Source organism: Rhinatrema bivittatum, chromosome 7 (assembly GCF_901001135.1).
Source record: "Rhinatrema bivittatum chromosome 7, aRhiBiv1.1, whole genome shotgun sequence".
Classification (NCBI taxonomy): Eukaryota; Metazoa; Chordata; class Amphibia; order Gymnophiona; family Rhinatrematidae; genus Rhinatrema; species Rhinatrema bivittatum.
The window spans coordinates 139,546,474-139,562,272 of NC_042621.1; the positions used below are offsets into that span (position 1 = coordinate 139,546,474).

At 47.9% G+C, this 15,799-nt stretch overlaps 1 protein-coding gene across 1 annotated transcript in view; it reads left to right on the forward strand.

Moving 5' to 3' along the window:
* The window catches only part of CNOT1 (CCR4-NOT transcription complex subunit 1), a 987,642-nt gene that overhangs the window by 710,659 nt on the left and 261,184 nt on the right, over window positions 1-15,799 (forward strand). The window contains 2 exon segments of the mRNA XM_029609242.1: window positions 12,234-12,530; window positions 12,823-12,963. Coding sequence (XP_029465102.1) covers window positions 12,234-12,530; window positions 12,823-12,963 — 438 coding nt within the window.

A 15,799-nucleotide genomic window follows, 5' to 3' on the forward strand; every position in this document is an offset into this window, starting at 1 on the left:
AATTACGAGAAATCCTATTTAGTCCCATCTCAAACCTTGTCCTTCATTGGGGCAGACTTGGACACCTTACAGGCAAAAGCCTTTCTACCTCAACGAGTTGCAAACCCTTGTGTCTCTCGCTCACCAGTTGCAGTCTCAGTATACAGCAACAGCTCAGCAATTCCTTGTCCTTCTCGGACACATGGCGTCCTCAGTCCATCTCACACCAATGGCCCGCCTGGCCATGAGAGTCGTGCATTGGACTCTGAGGTCGCAATGGATTCAAGCGACTCAGCCTCTGTCAACCATTGTCAACATCACCGACGTACTCAGTCTGTCTCTCGCCTGGTGGAAAGATCAGAACAATCTCCTCCAGGGACTGCCTTTTCACCTACCAGAACCTCAACTCATTCTCACCATCGATGCTTCCATCCTCGGCTGGGGAACTCTCATGTGAACGATCTACATACACAAGGATCTTGGTCTCCAGAGGAAGCCAAACACCAGATAAATTTCCTGGAGCTTCGAGCAATACGATATGCTCTCAGAGCTTTTCAGGATTGCCTATCAAATCACGTCATCCTGATTCAGACGGACAACCAGGGAGGCACAGGCTCCTTCCTTCTGTGTCAGGAAGCTGCGCAGATTTGGGCGGAAGCGCTCTCCCGCTCAATGTACCTCAGAGCCACCTACTTGCCGGGAGTGCACAATGTCTTGGCAGACAAACTGAGTCGTGTCTTCCAACTGCACGAGTAGCAACCTTCAACCCCTCGGTAGCGACCTCTCTCTTCCAGCAATGGGGTTATCCCCAAATAGACCTCTTTGCGTCCCTTCAGAACCACAAAGTGAACAATTACTGCTCCCTTATTCGGACCGAGCGCTCTCAGCCCAGAGATGCATTCTCCCTCTCGTGGACAGCTGGTCTGCTTTATACATTCCCTCCACTTCCTCGTCTCTCGAAGACTCTCGTGAAGCTCCGTCACGACAAGGGAACCATGATCCTGATAGCACCTCACTGGCCACGCGAACTGTGGTTTCCCATACTCCAGGATCTCTCCATCCGCAGGCTCATTTCCTTGGGAACACACCCGCTTCTGATCACTCAGAACGACAGATGTCTACGCCATCCCAATCTTCAGGCCTTGTCCCTGACTGCATGGATGTTGAAAGGTTAATCCTTCAGCCACTTAACCTTTCAGATTCAGTTTCTCGTGTCCTGATTGCTTCACGGAAGCCTTCCACAAGAAAGTCTTATTCCTATAAATGGAAAAGGTATACATCATGGTGTTCTTCAGTCCCTTGATCCCTTTTCCTGTCCAATCCCAAGATTTTTGGACCATCTCTGGCATTTCTCGGAATCAGGTCTAAAGACCTCTTCAATCAGAATGCATGTCAGTGCGGTAGCCGCCTTCCATAAAGGTGTCGGGGATGTCCCTATATCGGTACAACCCCTCGTAACACGTTTTTTTAAAGGCCTGCTCCTTATCAAGCCACCTTTACGTCCTCCGGCCCCTTCTTGGGATCTTAATCTGGTTCTCGGGCGGCTCATGAAACCACCATTCGAACCTCTTCACTCCTGTGAACTAAAATATCTCACATGGAAAGTGATTTTCCTTTTGGCTATCACTTCAGCTCGCAGGGTTAGTGAGTTATAGGCCCTAGTTACCTATCCGCCTTACACTAAACTCCTGCAGGACCGGTGTACTCCGCACTCACCCTAAGTTTTTACCTAAGGTAGTTTCGGAGTTTCACATTAATCAATCCATCATACTACCTATCTTCTTTCCCAGGCCCCACTCCAACCCAGGGAACAAGTTCTGCATACGCTCGACTGTAAACGGGCTCTAGCGTTCTACCTAGACCGACCGTACAGTTGCCCACAGAAAGAGCACTCAGTTATTCGTCTTTCCATCCCAACAAATTAGGGCAACCTGTGGGTAAGCAGACTCTCTCCTCCTGGTTGGCGGACTGCATATCTTTTTGCTATCAGCAAGCAGGCATTCCTTTCCAAGACCCGTGTATAAGCACACTCTGTGAGGGCCATGGCGACTTCAGTGGCACACCTACGATCGGTGCTGCCACCTGGTGCTCTCTCCACACTTTCGCAGCCCACTATTGCTTGGACAAAGCCGGAAGACAGGATTCCATCTTCGGCCAATCTGTCCTGCGTAACCTATTTCCAACGTGACGTACCAACACCCTTCCGCCTGCCCGGTGGGGTTCAGGATGCCCTCTACCAAATTCCACCCTAGTTGTGGTGCCTATTGCACGCTGTTGGGTACATTTGGTGCATGTTCGGACATCCTCAGCTCGGTACTCACCCATATTTGAGGACTACCATCCTGCTTATCCTGTGAGAAAGCAAGTATTGCTTACCTGTAACAGGTGTTCTCACAGGACAGCAGGATGTTAGTCCTCACGAAACCCGCCCGCTGCCCCGCGGTGTTGGGTTCGTAACGTTTTGTTTTATTTTTTCGGCACTGCCTGTAGCTATCAAATAAGACTGAAGGGGGACCCCTGCTGGCTGCAGGGTTGGTGCCATGCTGAGCATGCCCAGTAGAGGCCAGTCAAAGTTCTGGAAACTTTGACAGAAGTTTTCCGTGATTGGGCTCCATCCTGACGACACCCATTTGTGAGGACTAACATCCTGCTGTCCTGTGAGAACACCTGTTACAGGTAAGCAACACTTGCTTTATGTATCATTATAAGGATGGAAGCCCATCTCAACAAAACTTATTCTCAAGGACCCTGATCCAATCTGGTCATGCAGTGCCATATAAATCAATTGAAATTGAGTGCAATTTTCAACGCTCTTCTAATTTCCAAGGAAATGGTTAGGTTCAGCGGTATGGATATGGGTGGGGAAGCATGGGCTTTGCAAGGAAGCATGCAGAATTTGGTGTTGGGCACTTTGAAGGACTATGCTTATTTTAGCATTTTATCTGCCAGGAAAATCCATCATCCTAGCAAATTTCTTAACCTGATGTCGCCAATCTCATGAGTGTTCTACCTTTTCACAGTCCAAGTCTCTTACAATGCTGGGGAACATCTCTTTGCAGCACTTCAAAGCACAAGTTTCCTCTATACTGCTCAAAAAGACTAGCTCCAAATGTGGTAGCAAGGGAAGCTTTCAAAATTCAATGGTCAGATCAATAATTTTATGCTTTCACACCATTTCCTCTTATATCTAAGATGGCTGTGAAATTAAGGAAAGACATACAAAAAGTCATATCGATAGCTCCTTTTTGGCCATGGCAGGCATAGTTCTCATGCCTTCAAAGGCTAGCAATAGCTCTCACTATAATTATACCAATTGTTCCAACATTGACGTTACCTCTTCCACCCCAGTTTATAGTCCCTGGCTCTTACAGCTTGGATATTGAAAGCACAATAATACAAAGTTTACGGTTTCCTTCAAAAGTAAAAATTACAGCTCAGTATTATAAGTATTACTTTAATAAATCCTCCCTTTGAGTCTAACTACAGTAATCTCAGGTATCCGACTTAGATTTTTTCTGATAGTGATTACATTAGTTCAGAGTAAATGAGCACCAAGCTTTAGTGATTCACTCTCCATACTTGCAGCTTTTCAAAAATAAAGTAATGAGGAAAAATCCAAAATTTCTTCCCATATAGTATCTGACTAGCTAAAACTCATTGAAATTCCATGGAGGCCCCCCATTCACTGTTATCCTCCTCATTTGTAACTTTACCTGGAACTTCTGTCCTTCTGAGCTGTATGCCAGCACTTCATTCACTTCTCACCAGCCCATACCTGTATACTGATCCCCCTCCCCCAGCCCTACCTGAATACTTCCTTCCCCTTTCACTAGCCTAGCCCCAGCACAGTTTGAACCCCACTCTCAATAGCTTAATTCCAGCACTACCTTTCCTGCCCTAGTAGGCTCTCCCTATTTCCCTGCCAAACACCAACATATTCTGTCCCCTCCTGAGCCCAATCTTGGCAGTTCATGTGCCACTCTTTGACTACATCATCCAGACTACAGCACTCCCTCCCCTCTCACTGGCCCAATCCCAGCAGTCTTTACCCCTGCCCTTTCCAGAGCCCAGTATAGCACCCCCTTACCTAGCTTGTGCCCAGCACACTCTGCCTCCCAGTAACCTGACTCTAGGACCGTAGACATCTCCAGGGATCCTCGAAAAGATCTTGCCTGGCTTGCTCCACCCCTAAAAATAAAAAATAATCTGTTATCCCCCCAGGATCCCTCCTGCCACCTCAGCCTTTACTTCATAGCTATCTGGGTTTTCTGAGGGCATTGGCAGTCACTCCTGCCCAGCTGCACAGACATTTCACAATGGTGCCATTATGTTGTGATACAGCAGCCGCTTTGCAATACAGGAGCAGCTGGGCAGGAATGACAGGATCGCTTATGCCCATGGACAGTGCAATGGTTAAAGTCTAAGTAATGGGGGGACAACCTTGGAGAAGCCTCACTGATTCCTTGGGTCAGCCACTGATGAGTGGGCTCCTCCAGTCAGCTGCTAGCAGGTGGTTTTGGCCAGCAGCCCGGGCCTCCTGCTCTCTAAATAGTAACTAGTAGGGTAAGTATGCATGCACACCCCACCAGTCCCAAATAAACAGCATCTGGCCCCACAAGCATATGATTTTTGTATATCTATAGATATAGATTTCTTTTTGTCGGTGTTCTTTTCAAAGCCTCATTCACCAGGGTGGAACAAACTCTTCATTCCTTGGACTGCAGAAGAGCATTACTTTTTTTATTTGGAAAGGACAAAGATGTTCAGAAAATACTCTCAATTGTGTGTTATATGCTATGCCAATGCAAGGTCTGCCAGCAAAGAAATAGGCTTTGTACATATGGCTCTCAAACTGCATTTCACATTACATGCTTACAGGATATCGATTAACTTCCAAGATAAAAGCACATCAAATAAGAGTGCCTTCAACATCCTAGCTCATCACAGTTGAGCTTCAGTAACTGATATTTGCAAAGAAGCAGCTTGGTCTTCCATTCAAATTTTTAAAAACATTACTGTCTGGAGGAAGAATCTAGAAAAAACAGAAGCTTTCGACAAGCAGTCCTAAAACTTTTTGAAATGCTCAACTCTCCCTGCAACTTCTGTTACTGGGTTGCAATGACTTTGTAACCAAAAACAGTGCATCAATTTCATTGCAGCTCTCAGCTTGGGAGACTCCACTTGTGTGGCTGGATTCATCCTGCTTGTCCATGGAGAAAGTGAAGTTGCTTACCCTGTAACATGTGTTCTCTGTGGACAGTAGGACAAACCAGCCACACAATCCCACACTCTGTTTCAGAGTTGAGATTTTTTAGATAGGTATTAAACTGAAAGGGCATGGAGTGGCAGCAGCACAGGAATTCCTTTGCATACTCAAGCTTTTTAGTCTTTCTGGAATTTGAAAGCGTACTCTGAATCTGTGCCATTCAGTGATGTCACCCACTTGTATGGTTGGTTTATTCTACTGTCTATAGAGAACACCTGTAACATGTAAGCACCTTTGCTATCTCTTCTGGTTGGTATTTGGAGATGAGGGTTTTATCCTTGAGGATGCCCTCATCCTGTTTGGAAGTTTTAAAGTTCCCTTGTATTTTTTAGGGACAGCTATCTAGCTCCATTGCTTTGACATAGAATACTGACAGTTTCCTGTGCTTACACCGTCCTGTGTACCAATACTGGCATAGAGAAAGGTGTCTCCCCTGGTAACGTTTGATATTGAAGTCATGGTTTCCAATGTATAGAATGTTCCTGTACATACCCAGACCAGACCAGTGGGCTATGCACTCCCACCAGCAGATGGAGTCAGAGAGTAAAGCTTCGAGGCACTGGTATCCCAAGTGTGCCATCTGCAGCTCATCAGTATTTCTCTGACTCCAGCAGATGGTGGTCGTGTATCCTGCAGCTCTGTGTGAGACGGATTTTTTTTACTCCATGAGGTGCTAGGTTCAGTGTCTGGGCCACCCCTCAGGTAGAGCCGGGCGAATGGGGGATTGATTACCCCTGGCGGTGCTAGCCCATGTGGTTCTGGGTCCCCTGATAGCCAGGTGACTGGCTCCCTCAGCGACCCGAAGACTCCCCCTCAGTGTCTGCGGTACAGGGAAGTAGCCCCTTTGAGGATTTTTTTCTATTATTCTTAGCTTAGGCTTTATTTTTTTCTGTTACTAGAAGTTAGTTTCTGTGTTAAAAAAAAACAAAAAAAAACCCAGCTCCAAGTTCCCTGTTCACCGCGGCTCCTGAGGTAAATCAGTCTGCCTGGTGGTGCAGAGCCCTGAAGAGGAGGGGAGAGTGTTTCAGCCCTGGTAAGAACCTCCGAGGATGTTTTTAGGATCCCTGCCTCACTTTTACCGCTGGCTCCAGAGCTATTTTTACCGCGGTGACCATTTTGTTTTCTTTTTCTACCTCCCACGCGGCTCCCCAGCGTCCCTGGGGCCGATTTTTGCAGTGTTTTTGGTGGGGGTCATCAGGGCTGGGTGGCAGCACCTGTTTTCTTCGGGGGGGGGGGAGTTATATGCTCCTTTTTGCAGGAGGAACATGGCAGAAACTCCTCTGGAACCCTGTAAGGCTTGCGGAGTATGGTCAGCTTATTTAGACCCCCTGTCACTGTGCATAGACTGTGCAGTGGGTGGGGAATGGGCCTCAGACAAGAGGACCAAACCTAAAATGTCTGCACGCAGGTCAGGCTCAGCGGCTGGGTCTAACGGAAGGGTCTAACCCCCGCTGTCCCCCACTGCGCAGACTCCGAGACCGGAGGAATCGAGAGACACAGACACTGATTCTAGCAGTGACGAGATGGGACCGGGGGGGATTTTCATTGGAATTTGTGCCTCTCATGCATGAAGCATTTCTGACTCGGAAGCTCACGAAGCGCAGAGCCCAGAATGGGAGCGTGGGAGTTCCCAAGCGAACTGACGGTCGTCCATCCCAGGCAACTTTTGGCTCGGGAGGATCTAGCTGGTGCAGTTGACCAGCAGGGGAACGACTCCACTCTGCCCCCCCCCCCCCCCCCCCCCAAGGGACATTGCTGCAGATAAAGGTGACGTCCTTCCAGATGTAGATACGGGCGACGATCAGGATCCAGTGGAACCTAGTGCGGAGGGGGATGACCCCCGCGTAGTCCAGCTGTTTAAGAGGGAGGAATTGCGCCCCCTTATTCCCCAGGTGCTTGAGGAATTGGGGGGTGAGACCCTCACTGGAAGATTCTGACAGAGAGGGAGTAATCCCAGTCCTGGATGTCTCTGGGGTCCACCTAGTGCTTTTCCCATCCCGAAGAAGATTCAAAAGCTCATCAGCCAGGAGTGGGAATCCCCGGAGGCGGGGCTTAAAGTTGGCCGGGTGATGCAAAAACTCTACCCACTAATGGAAGAACATTTAGAATGCCTCAGGGTATCTAAGGTGGATGCAGCTATAGCAGTGGTGACCAAGAAGATGACCATTCCAGTGGCGGGAGCAGCTGCTCGAAGAGATGTGCAGGACCACAAGCTGGAACTGCATCTGAAGCGGGTGTTCAAGGTCTCCTTAGGACTTCAGGCGGCAGTGTGTGCCAGAATGATGCAAAGAGTGTGTTTGTCGGATTCAAAAACCGCAGGGTCCATAGTCTTCTGGGACTGTCAGCTTCTCAGGCGGCTCGTCTGGAGGCAGCAGTAGCATATGTGGCGGATGCCTTATATGATTTCATGCGTTCGGTGGCCCAGACTATGGTCTCCTCAGTGGCGGCTCAGCAACTCCTATGGCTCCACAATTGGGCAGCGGATGCTTCCTCCAAGTCGCAACTGTGCAGTCTGCTTTTTCGAGAGAAGTTGCTGTTTGGAGAGGATTTGGATCAGTTGATGAAATCTCTGGGGCATTCCAAGGGTGATAAACCGCCGGAAGATAGAAAGCCCTACAGGAAATCATTCGGTCCTCGATCCAGTTTTCGGGATTTCCGAAAAAGCAGATCGGGGAAGAGTGTTTCACCCTCTGATTCCAGACAGACCTCTTCCCGTACACAGTCCTTTCGTGGCTCCAGTCGTCCTGCCAAAGGTGATTTCAGTCAGGGATCCGGAACTGGGAAGCCTGTCCAATGAAATCAGGCCCGCCCACTCCTCGGACGGGATGATTAGGGGCAGGTTATAACAATTTTACGAGGAATGTGTCAGGATCACCTCCGATCGCTGAGTGTTGGAGGTGGTAAAAGAAGGTTACACCTTAGAATTTTCTCGGCCTCTCATGCTGGCCTTTGTGGAATCATGATGCTATCCCGCAACAAGCGAGCCGTGGTAGCGGACACTCTACAAAGATTGCTGGCCCTGAAGGCGATCGTCCCCATGCCATATGGGGGAGGGGACGGTACTCCATTTATTTTGTGGTTCCCAAAATGGAGAGCACTTTATGACCCATCCTGGACCTACAGAAGGTGAATCACTGCTTGAAGGTGCCCTGTTTTTGAATGGAAACACTTCGAACAGTCATCGCAGCGGTTTGAAAGGGAGATTTCCTCTCCTCCTTGGATCTCACCGAGGCTTATCTACTCATCCCGATTCACAGCGCTCACCAGAGTTTCCTATGTTTCAAGATCCTGGGTCAGCATTTTCAGTTCCGGGCGCTGCTGTTCATACTGGGGACGGCCCTGCACACCTTTACCAAGGTGATGGTCGTGGTGGTGGCGACCCTTCGGAAGGAAGGGATAATGGTCCATCCTTACCTTGACGATTGGCTGATTCGAGCCAAGTCGGAAGAGGAAGGCGAGCGGACGGTTCTTCGTGTGATTCATTACCTGCTATTAATTAAGTTGACTTAGAAAATAGCCACTGCTATTACTAGCAACGGTAACATGGAATAGACTTAGTTTTTGGGTACTTGCCAGGTTCTTATGGCCTGGATTAGGCCACTGTTGGAAACAGGATGCTGGGCTTGATGGACCCTTGGTCTGACCCAGTATGGCATGTTCTTATGTTCTTATGTCTCCAGACCCTAGGCTGGGTAATCAACGAAGCGAAAAGTCATCTGACTCCGTCAGTGTCTGGAGAATTTGGGAGCTCGTTTTCAACACCCTCCAGGGCAGGGTGCTTCTCACGAACAACAGGATGTACAAATTGTAACAAGTGCATCTCTTGTTACAGCTTCCAATTCCCAGAGTGTGGGATTACCTACAAGTTCTGGGGTTCATAGCTTCGACGTTGGAATTGGTGCCTTGGGCCTTCGCTCACCTGTGACCGTTGCAGAGAGATCTACTGTCGCGGTGAGACCCATTGTCTGAGCAATACCAGTTGTCCCTGCCTTTGTCGCAGCGAATCAGGTCCAGCCTGCAATGGTGGCTGTCAGAAGACAACTTTCAGAACGGGATGCCCCTTGAAGTCCCAGATTGGATGATCGTGACGACGGATGCAAGCCTTCAAGACTGGGGAGCAGTGTGCCTCTGTTATGTGGCGCAGGGAACCTAGTCCTTACCCAAACGGTCGTGGTCTATCAATTGCCTAGAGACAAGGGCAGACCGCAAAGCATTGTTGGCATTCCAGTCCCTGGTGCAGGGGAGAATGGTTTGAGTCTTCTCTGACAACGCCACCATGGTGGCATATATCAATTGCCAGGGAGGAACCAGGAGTCCAGCCGTGGCACAGGACACACACCTCCTCCTCGCTTGGGCTGAGCTTCATCTGGAAGGCATCGCAGCCTCTCATGTAGCAGGCGTGGACAACATAAGAACATAAAATTGCCATGCTGGGTCAGACCAAGGGTCCATCAAGCCCAGCATCCTGTTTCCATCAGAGGCCAAACCAGGCCACAAGAACCTGGCAATTACCCAAACAATAAAAAGATCCCATGCTACTGATGCAATTAATAGCAGTGGCTATTCCCTAAGTAAACTTGATTAATAGCCATTAATGGACTTCTCCTTCAAGAACTTATCCAAACCTTTTTTGAACCCAGCTACACTAACTGCACTAACCACATCCTCTGGCAACAAATTCCAGAGCTTTATTGTGCGTTGAGTGAAAAAGAATTTTCTCCGATTAGTCTTAAATGTGCTACTTGCTAACTTCATGGAATGCCCTCTAGTCCTTCTATTATTCAAAAGTGTAAATAACCGAATCACATGTACTCGTACAAGACCTCTCATGATCTTAAAGACCTCTATCGTATCCCCCCTCAGCTGTCTCTTCTCCAAGCCGAACAGCCCAAACCTCTTCAGCCTTTCCTCATTGGGGAGCTGTTCCATCCCCTTTATCATTTTGGTTGTCCTTCTCTGTACTTCTCAGTCGTCAACAGGCTGGATCCCGGGGAGTGGGAACTATCCCAGGAGAGTTGGAATCACATTTGTGCCCGATGGGGAGTTCCCCCAACTGGACCTCATGGTGACCTGTGTCAACGCAAGAAAGACTGGTTTGGCAGCCGAAAGAAGGAAATCGGGGAGGTAGGAGTAGACTTCTAGTCTGCAAGTGGCCAATCGGAATCCTCCTGTATGCCTTTCCTCCATGGCCCCCTGATCGGGCGCGTTCTTCTCCGCACAGAGGACCATCCCAGTTCGGTAATTCTGGTGGCACCAGAGTGGCTGCGGTGGCCATGGTTTGTGGACCTGGGACAGTTGGCGACAGACGGCCTGCTATGCCTAGCTCATCTGCCGAACCTCCTGCGACAAGGGCCCATTTTTTCGGATCAGGAGGATCAGTTCTCTCTCGCAGCCTGGTGTTTGAGAGACGGTGGTTACGGATGAAAGGTTATTTGGAACAGGTGATTTCCACTCTGCTTCAGTCCGGGCGGGCCCTCGACATCTATGGCATACGCTCAAGTGTGGAAGGTGTTTGAAGGTCTGGTGTGACCAAGCAGGGTGCAGTGCCGTTGTTGGTTACCATTCCTCAGGTCTTAGGGTTTTTGCAAGCAGGATTATCTAAAGGTTTGGCTTATAGTTCTCTGGGTGTTCAGGTTTCGGCCCTGGTTCTCCTAGGGCAATTAGGTGGTAGGCCTCTAGCCAGCCACTCAGACATTGTCCATTTCCTGAAAGGGGTGAAGCACCTACATTGCCCTCTTCATAAGTTTTATGCCCAGAGTGGAATCTTAATCTGGTGTTGAGGGCACTTCTCGATTCCCCTTTTGAGCCTCTGGGACACGCTTCCTTAAAGGACCTCACCTTGAAGACTGTTCTTGGTGGCCATCTGTTCTGCGAGGCATATCTCAGAATTGCAGGCTCTTTCCTCTCATCTCGGCTAAGAGAGTGTCCTTGTGTATGGTCTCTTCCTTTTTGCCGAAAATGGTGTCTGCCTTTCATGTTAATCAGTCCGTGGAGTTACCCAGATCTCCTGATTGGGCTCGTGACCCCACAATGGGAAGAGATCTTCATCTGTTAGATGTCCGCCGGATTCTCCTTCGGTATTTAAGTCACTAACTCCTTTCGAAAATTGGATCACCTTTTTGTGCTCTTTGGAGGTCCAAAGAAGGGTGAAAAGGCATCCTTGGCTCACTGGCTGAAGGAAACAATTTGCTTGGCCTACATCAGGAAGGGTCACCCCTTCCCAACTGGTTTGATAGCTCACTCGACGAGAGCGCAAGCGGCTTCTTGGGCGGAGTGTCAGTTGTTAGGAGATTTCTAGAGCCGCAGTCTGGTCTTCCCTGCATACCTTCACAAGGCATTATCGTCTGGATGTTACGGATCCGGACAAAGCACTTTTTGGGAAGAGTGTCTTGCAAGCAGGTCTTTCGGGTTCCCGCCTGGTGTAATGTGGCTTTGGTACATCCCACTGGTCTGGACTGATCTGGGTATGTACAGGAAAGGAAAATTGGTTCTTACCTGCTAATTTTCGTTTCTGTAATACCACAGAGCAGTTCAGGATCCCTCCAGGGTGCTACTGCCGAAAGATTGGTTTACCTAATGGTTAGCTGTTGTACATAGGGAATCTATCAGAATGATTCTATAATATTTTGGTTTTTTGTCAATTATATTTTGCTTGGCTATCGATAAATACTGATGAGCTGCAGGTGGCATACTTGGGATACCAGTGCCTCAAAGCTTTGCTCTCTGACTCCATCTGCTGGTGGGAGTGCATAACCCACTGATCTGTGGTATTACAGGAAAGAAAATTAGCAGGTAAGAACCAATTTTCCTTTAATTACATGCTCTTCTGCAACCTTAAGAGCTCAGCACTTAGAGCACAGTGAATCCCTGAAGCCTGACCTTAGGGGATTGAAATCTCCTAGTTAGCAAACTTGTGTTACTGGTGATGTATGATGTTGACAGTGTTCTCTCTACTCATTTGACCACCATTCCTTATTGTTTTTCATAGATCCCATTGTTTCAGGCTCATCCCCAGTTGAAACAATGTGTGCGTCAGGCAATAGAACGTGCTGTCCAAGAGCTTGTCCACCCAGTAGTAGATCGCTCTATCAAGATTGCCATGACTACTTGCGAACAAATAGTCAGAAAGGATTTTGCATTGGATTCAGAGGAATCACGGATGCGGGTGGCAGCCCATCACATGATGCGCAACTTGACTGCAGGAATGGCCATGATCACATGCCGGGAGCCTCTACTTATGAGCATTGCCACAAACCTGAAAAATAGTTTTGCTACTGCGCTGCGGGTATGTCCACTACTGTTATATGTGATGTACATAATCTGTTTTTATTACAAACATGTAACAATATAAATATAATATTTAGAGACAGAAAGATGACTTTGGAATAAAAGGAAATAATGTAAGCAAGATATGGCAAAATAAATTTTGAGGAACCTAGATGATACTAGTGATTTTAGCAAAGATTAGTCTATGATAAATCTGTATTCTTATTTGCAGTGTACATTCAGTAGTTTTTGAAGGGCTGCTATTTCTGCAAGATTGCATTAAGGAATTAAGCCTGTCTTGTTCCTGTTAGGCGGCGTCTCCACAGCAGCGGGAAATGATGGAGCAGGCGGCTGCACAGCTAGCACAAGACAACTGCGAATTAGCATGCTGCTTTATCCAGAAAACTGCTGTGGAAAAAGCAGGTCCTGAAATGGACAAGAGGCTAGCAACGGTAAGCACCTGGGATAGAAATAAAGGAATATGATAAGTAGGAGCAATTAAGCCTGCTCATCTAGTTTGCCCAGCTTTACTTCTGCTGCACTGCCATATACCTCAATTGATCTATCTCAATTGCTCTCTGGATTTTCCCTCACTGCTTCACAGCTAGGGATCCTCTGGTCTTATCCTATGCTTCCTTTTTTTTAGTTACTATTTTTGTCACCTCAAGACTCTTACAATGACGTCTTATAATTTAGAGCATCTCTTCCTCTGAAAAGGTTTGCTGCTTTCTTATTTATATTTTTGAGGTATTTGAATATTTCTATCACATTTCTCTAGTTTTGGTTCCTCTGGAAACACATTTAGGTCCTTAAGTCTCATTTCATATGTAGTTTCATTTTATATGATATAGGCCCTGCACTACTCTGGTAGCCTTTCTCTGGACCACTTCCAGCCTCTCAATATACTTTGAGGTGTAGACTCAGAATTCAGATACATATTCTAGATAAGTTCTCGCAATGACCTGTACGGAGGCATTACCAACTTTTTTTTTCCTACTGGTTATGCTCTTCCTATCCAGCCTAGCATCCTTCTGACTCTGGCCACTTCCCTTTCACGTTGTTTTGTAACTTTAAAATCAGAAGACATGATCTCTCCAAAGTCTTGTCCTTGATGCATAACAGTATGTCACCTGCCACTGTGTACTGCTCCTTTGGTTTTCTAAGCTGGAAGTGTATAGTTCTGCACTTTTGTGATAAAACTTCATTTCTCATTCTGCTCTCTTAGGAATATGTGTGTGTTCATTTCTCAGAGGAGAGCAGGATGATAGTCCTCACACATGGGTGACGACAGATGGAGCCCCGATGCGGAAAACTTATGTCATAATTTCTAGAACTTTGACTAGGCACACTGAGCATGCCCTATGCCATGCATCCACACACAGTCCCTCTCCAGTCTCTCTTTCCGCGGAGCTGTAAGCCTCAGTCAGGCCGATTCAGTAAAGTCCACGGGAGAGCGGGTGAACGCCCGCTCTCCCGGCGCGCGCACAGGCCACTCGCCTGTGCACGCGATGCAGTATTTAAATTAGGTCCGGCGGTAGAAACGGGCAAAAGGAGGCGCTAGGGACATTAGCGCGTCCCTAGTGCCTCCTTTTGGCCTGGAGCGGCGGCTGTCAGCAAGTTTGACAGCCGACGCTCAATTTTGCCGGCGTTGGTTCTCGAGCCCGCTTACAGCTACAGGCTCGGAAACCGAACGCCGGCAAAATTGAGTGTCCGGTTTTCGACCCGACAGCTGCTGGCCGACTTCAAATTTTTTCTTTTTTTTTTTTTTTTTACTTTTTACCCTTCGGGACCTCCGACTTAATATCTCCATGATAATAAGTCAAGAGGGTGCACAGAAAAGCAGTTTTTACTGCTTTTCTGTGCACTTTCCCGGTGCCCGAAGAAATTAGCGCCTACCTTTGGGTTATTACTTTTAACCTACAAAATGCATTTTAATGTTAAATTAAAACCGCATAATATCTTCCGAACAAATAAGCTTGACTGACACAGTTTTTGACACTAAATTGTCACATGGTTAATTTGTAATCTATACTACTCATATTTTTCGTTAACGTGCCTTTTTGTAAACCGTTGTGATGGTTATCTAACTCAACGACGGTATAGAAGAGTTTTTAAATAAATAGGCGCTAATTTCTGAAAGTAAAATGTGCGGCTTGGCTGCACATTTTACTTACTGAATCGCGCGGGCATACCTAATAGGGCCATCAACATGCATTTGCATGTTGAGGGCGCTATTAGGTTCGGCGGGTTGGACGTGCGTTTTCCGCCCCTTACTGAATAAGGGGTAAGGGAAAACGCGCATCCAGTGACAGAGCGCACTGTACTGTATCGGCCTGAGTGTGAATGAGCTCACTTTAGCTGTTTGGCCTTGTGGAAAACTTTGGTTTTTCATGGGTTTTTCCTCTTTGATCCATTGCCAGGTCCCTCTCAGGGCCCGCTTGTAGCGTCTCCTAGTCAGTTTCTCACGATTCGGAAAAAGCTTCCTTTTGTGGTGATTCCTAGTGGCGGCTGTGCATCTGTGCCCACCAGCCATCGCCCCGCCCCCATCATTTTCAGTTCGTGCCCCTTTTATTTCGTCAAACATGGCCATGTTCAATTTTCAGCAATGCCTCCAAGGACTATGTCTATCATGCATCCACATGAGAGATGTCTGGGGCTACCACTTATGTGCACAGATGGACCCCAAAGGGGGGACTCGACAATTTGGAACAGCTCTTCAGGTTGAAGAAATTCGAGCCATCTGCGTTGAAGGACCAAGGAGCCACACTGATGGACACAGAGCCATCTACATCGGTGGGACAGTTGGTTCCATCGATGCCCTCGGTGGATAGGGGTGCCGGAGACAAGCACTGAGGGAAGCCGAGGAAGCATCAGCACCAGTCCCCGTCAATGCACGGTGCCAGGCATGGGAATGCACCATTTTTTTGCCATGATGCCCCCGAAATGACCCTGCAGTGAGGCGTGCCAGTCCTCCATTGGTGCCGGGGTTCCGCAACTGTCTCCACTGGTCTTGATGCCAGTCAGTAATCCACCTCGAGGGTCCAAAGAAGTTGTGGCCACCTCACCTTCCTCTGTCTGTATTGGCATCGGCAACATTCAAGGAGTGTATGCTTCCTTTAGGTCGAGGGGGCATAGCCAGTTCCCTTTTTGCAAGAGGAGGGATCAAGGTGCCTAGGTAAACCATCTTAAACTTTTTTTTTTTTTTTAGAAGCAATGTGGCCACCTCTCCTTCCTTCCAGTCGGTGTTGCCATCAGCAACGTTCAAGGAGGAGATGGAGCGCCAAGCCC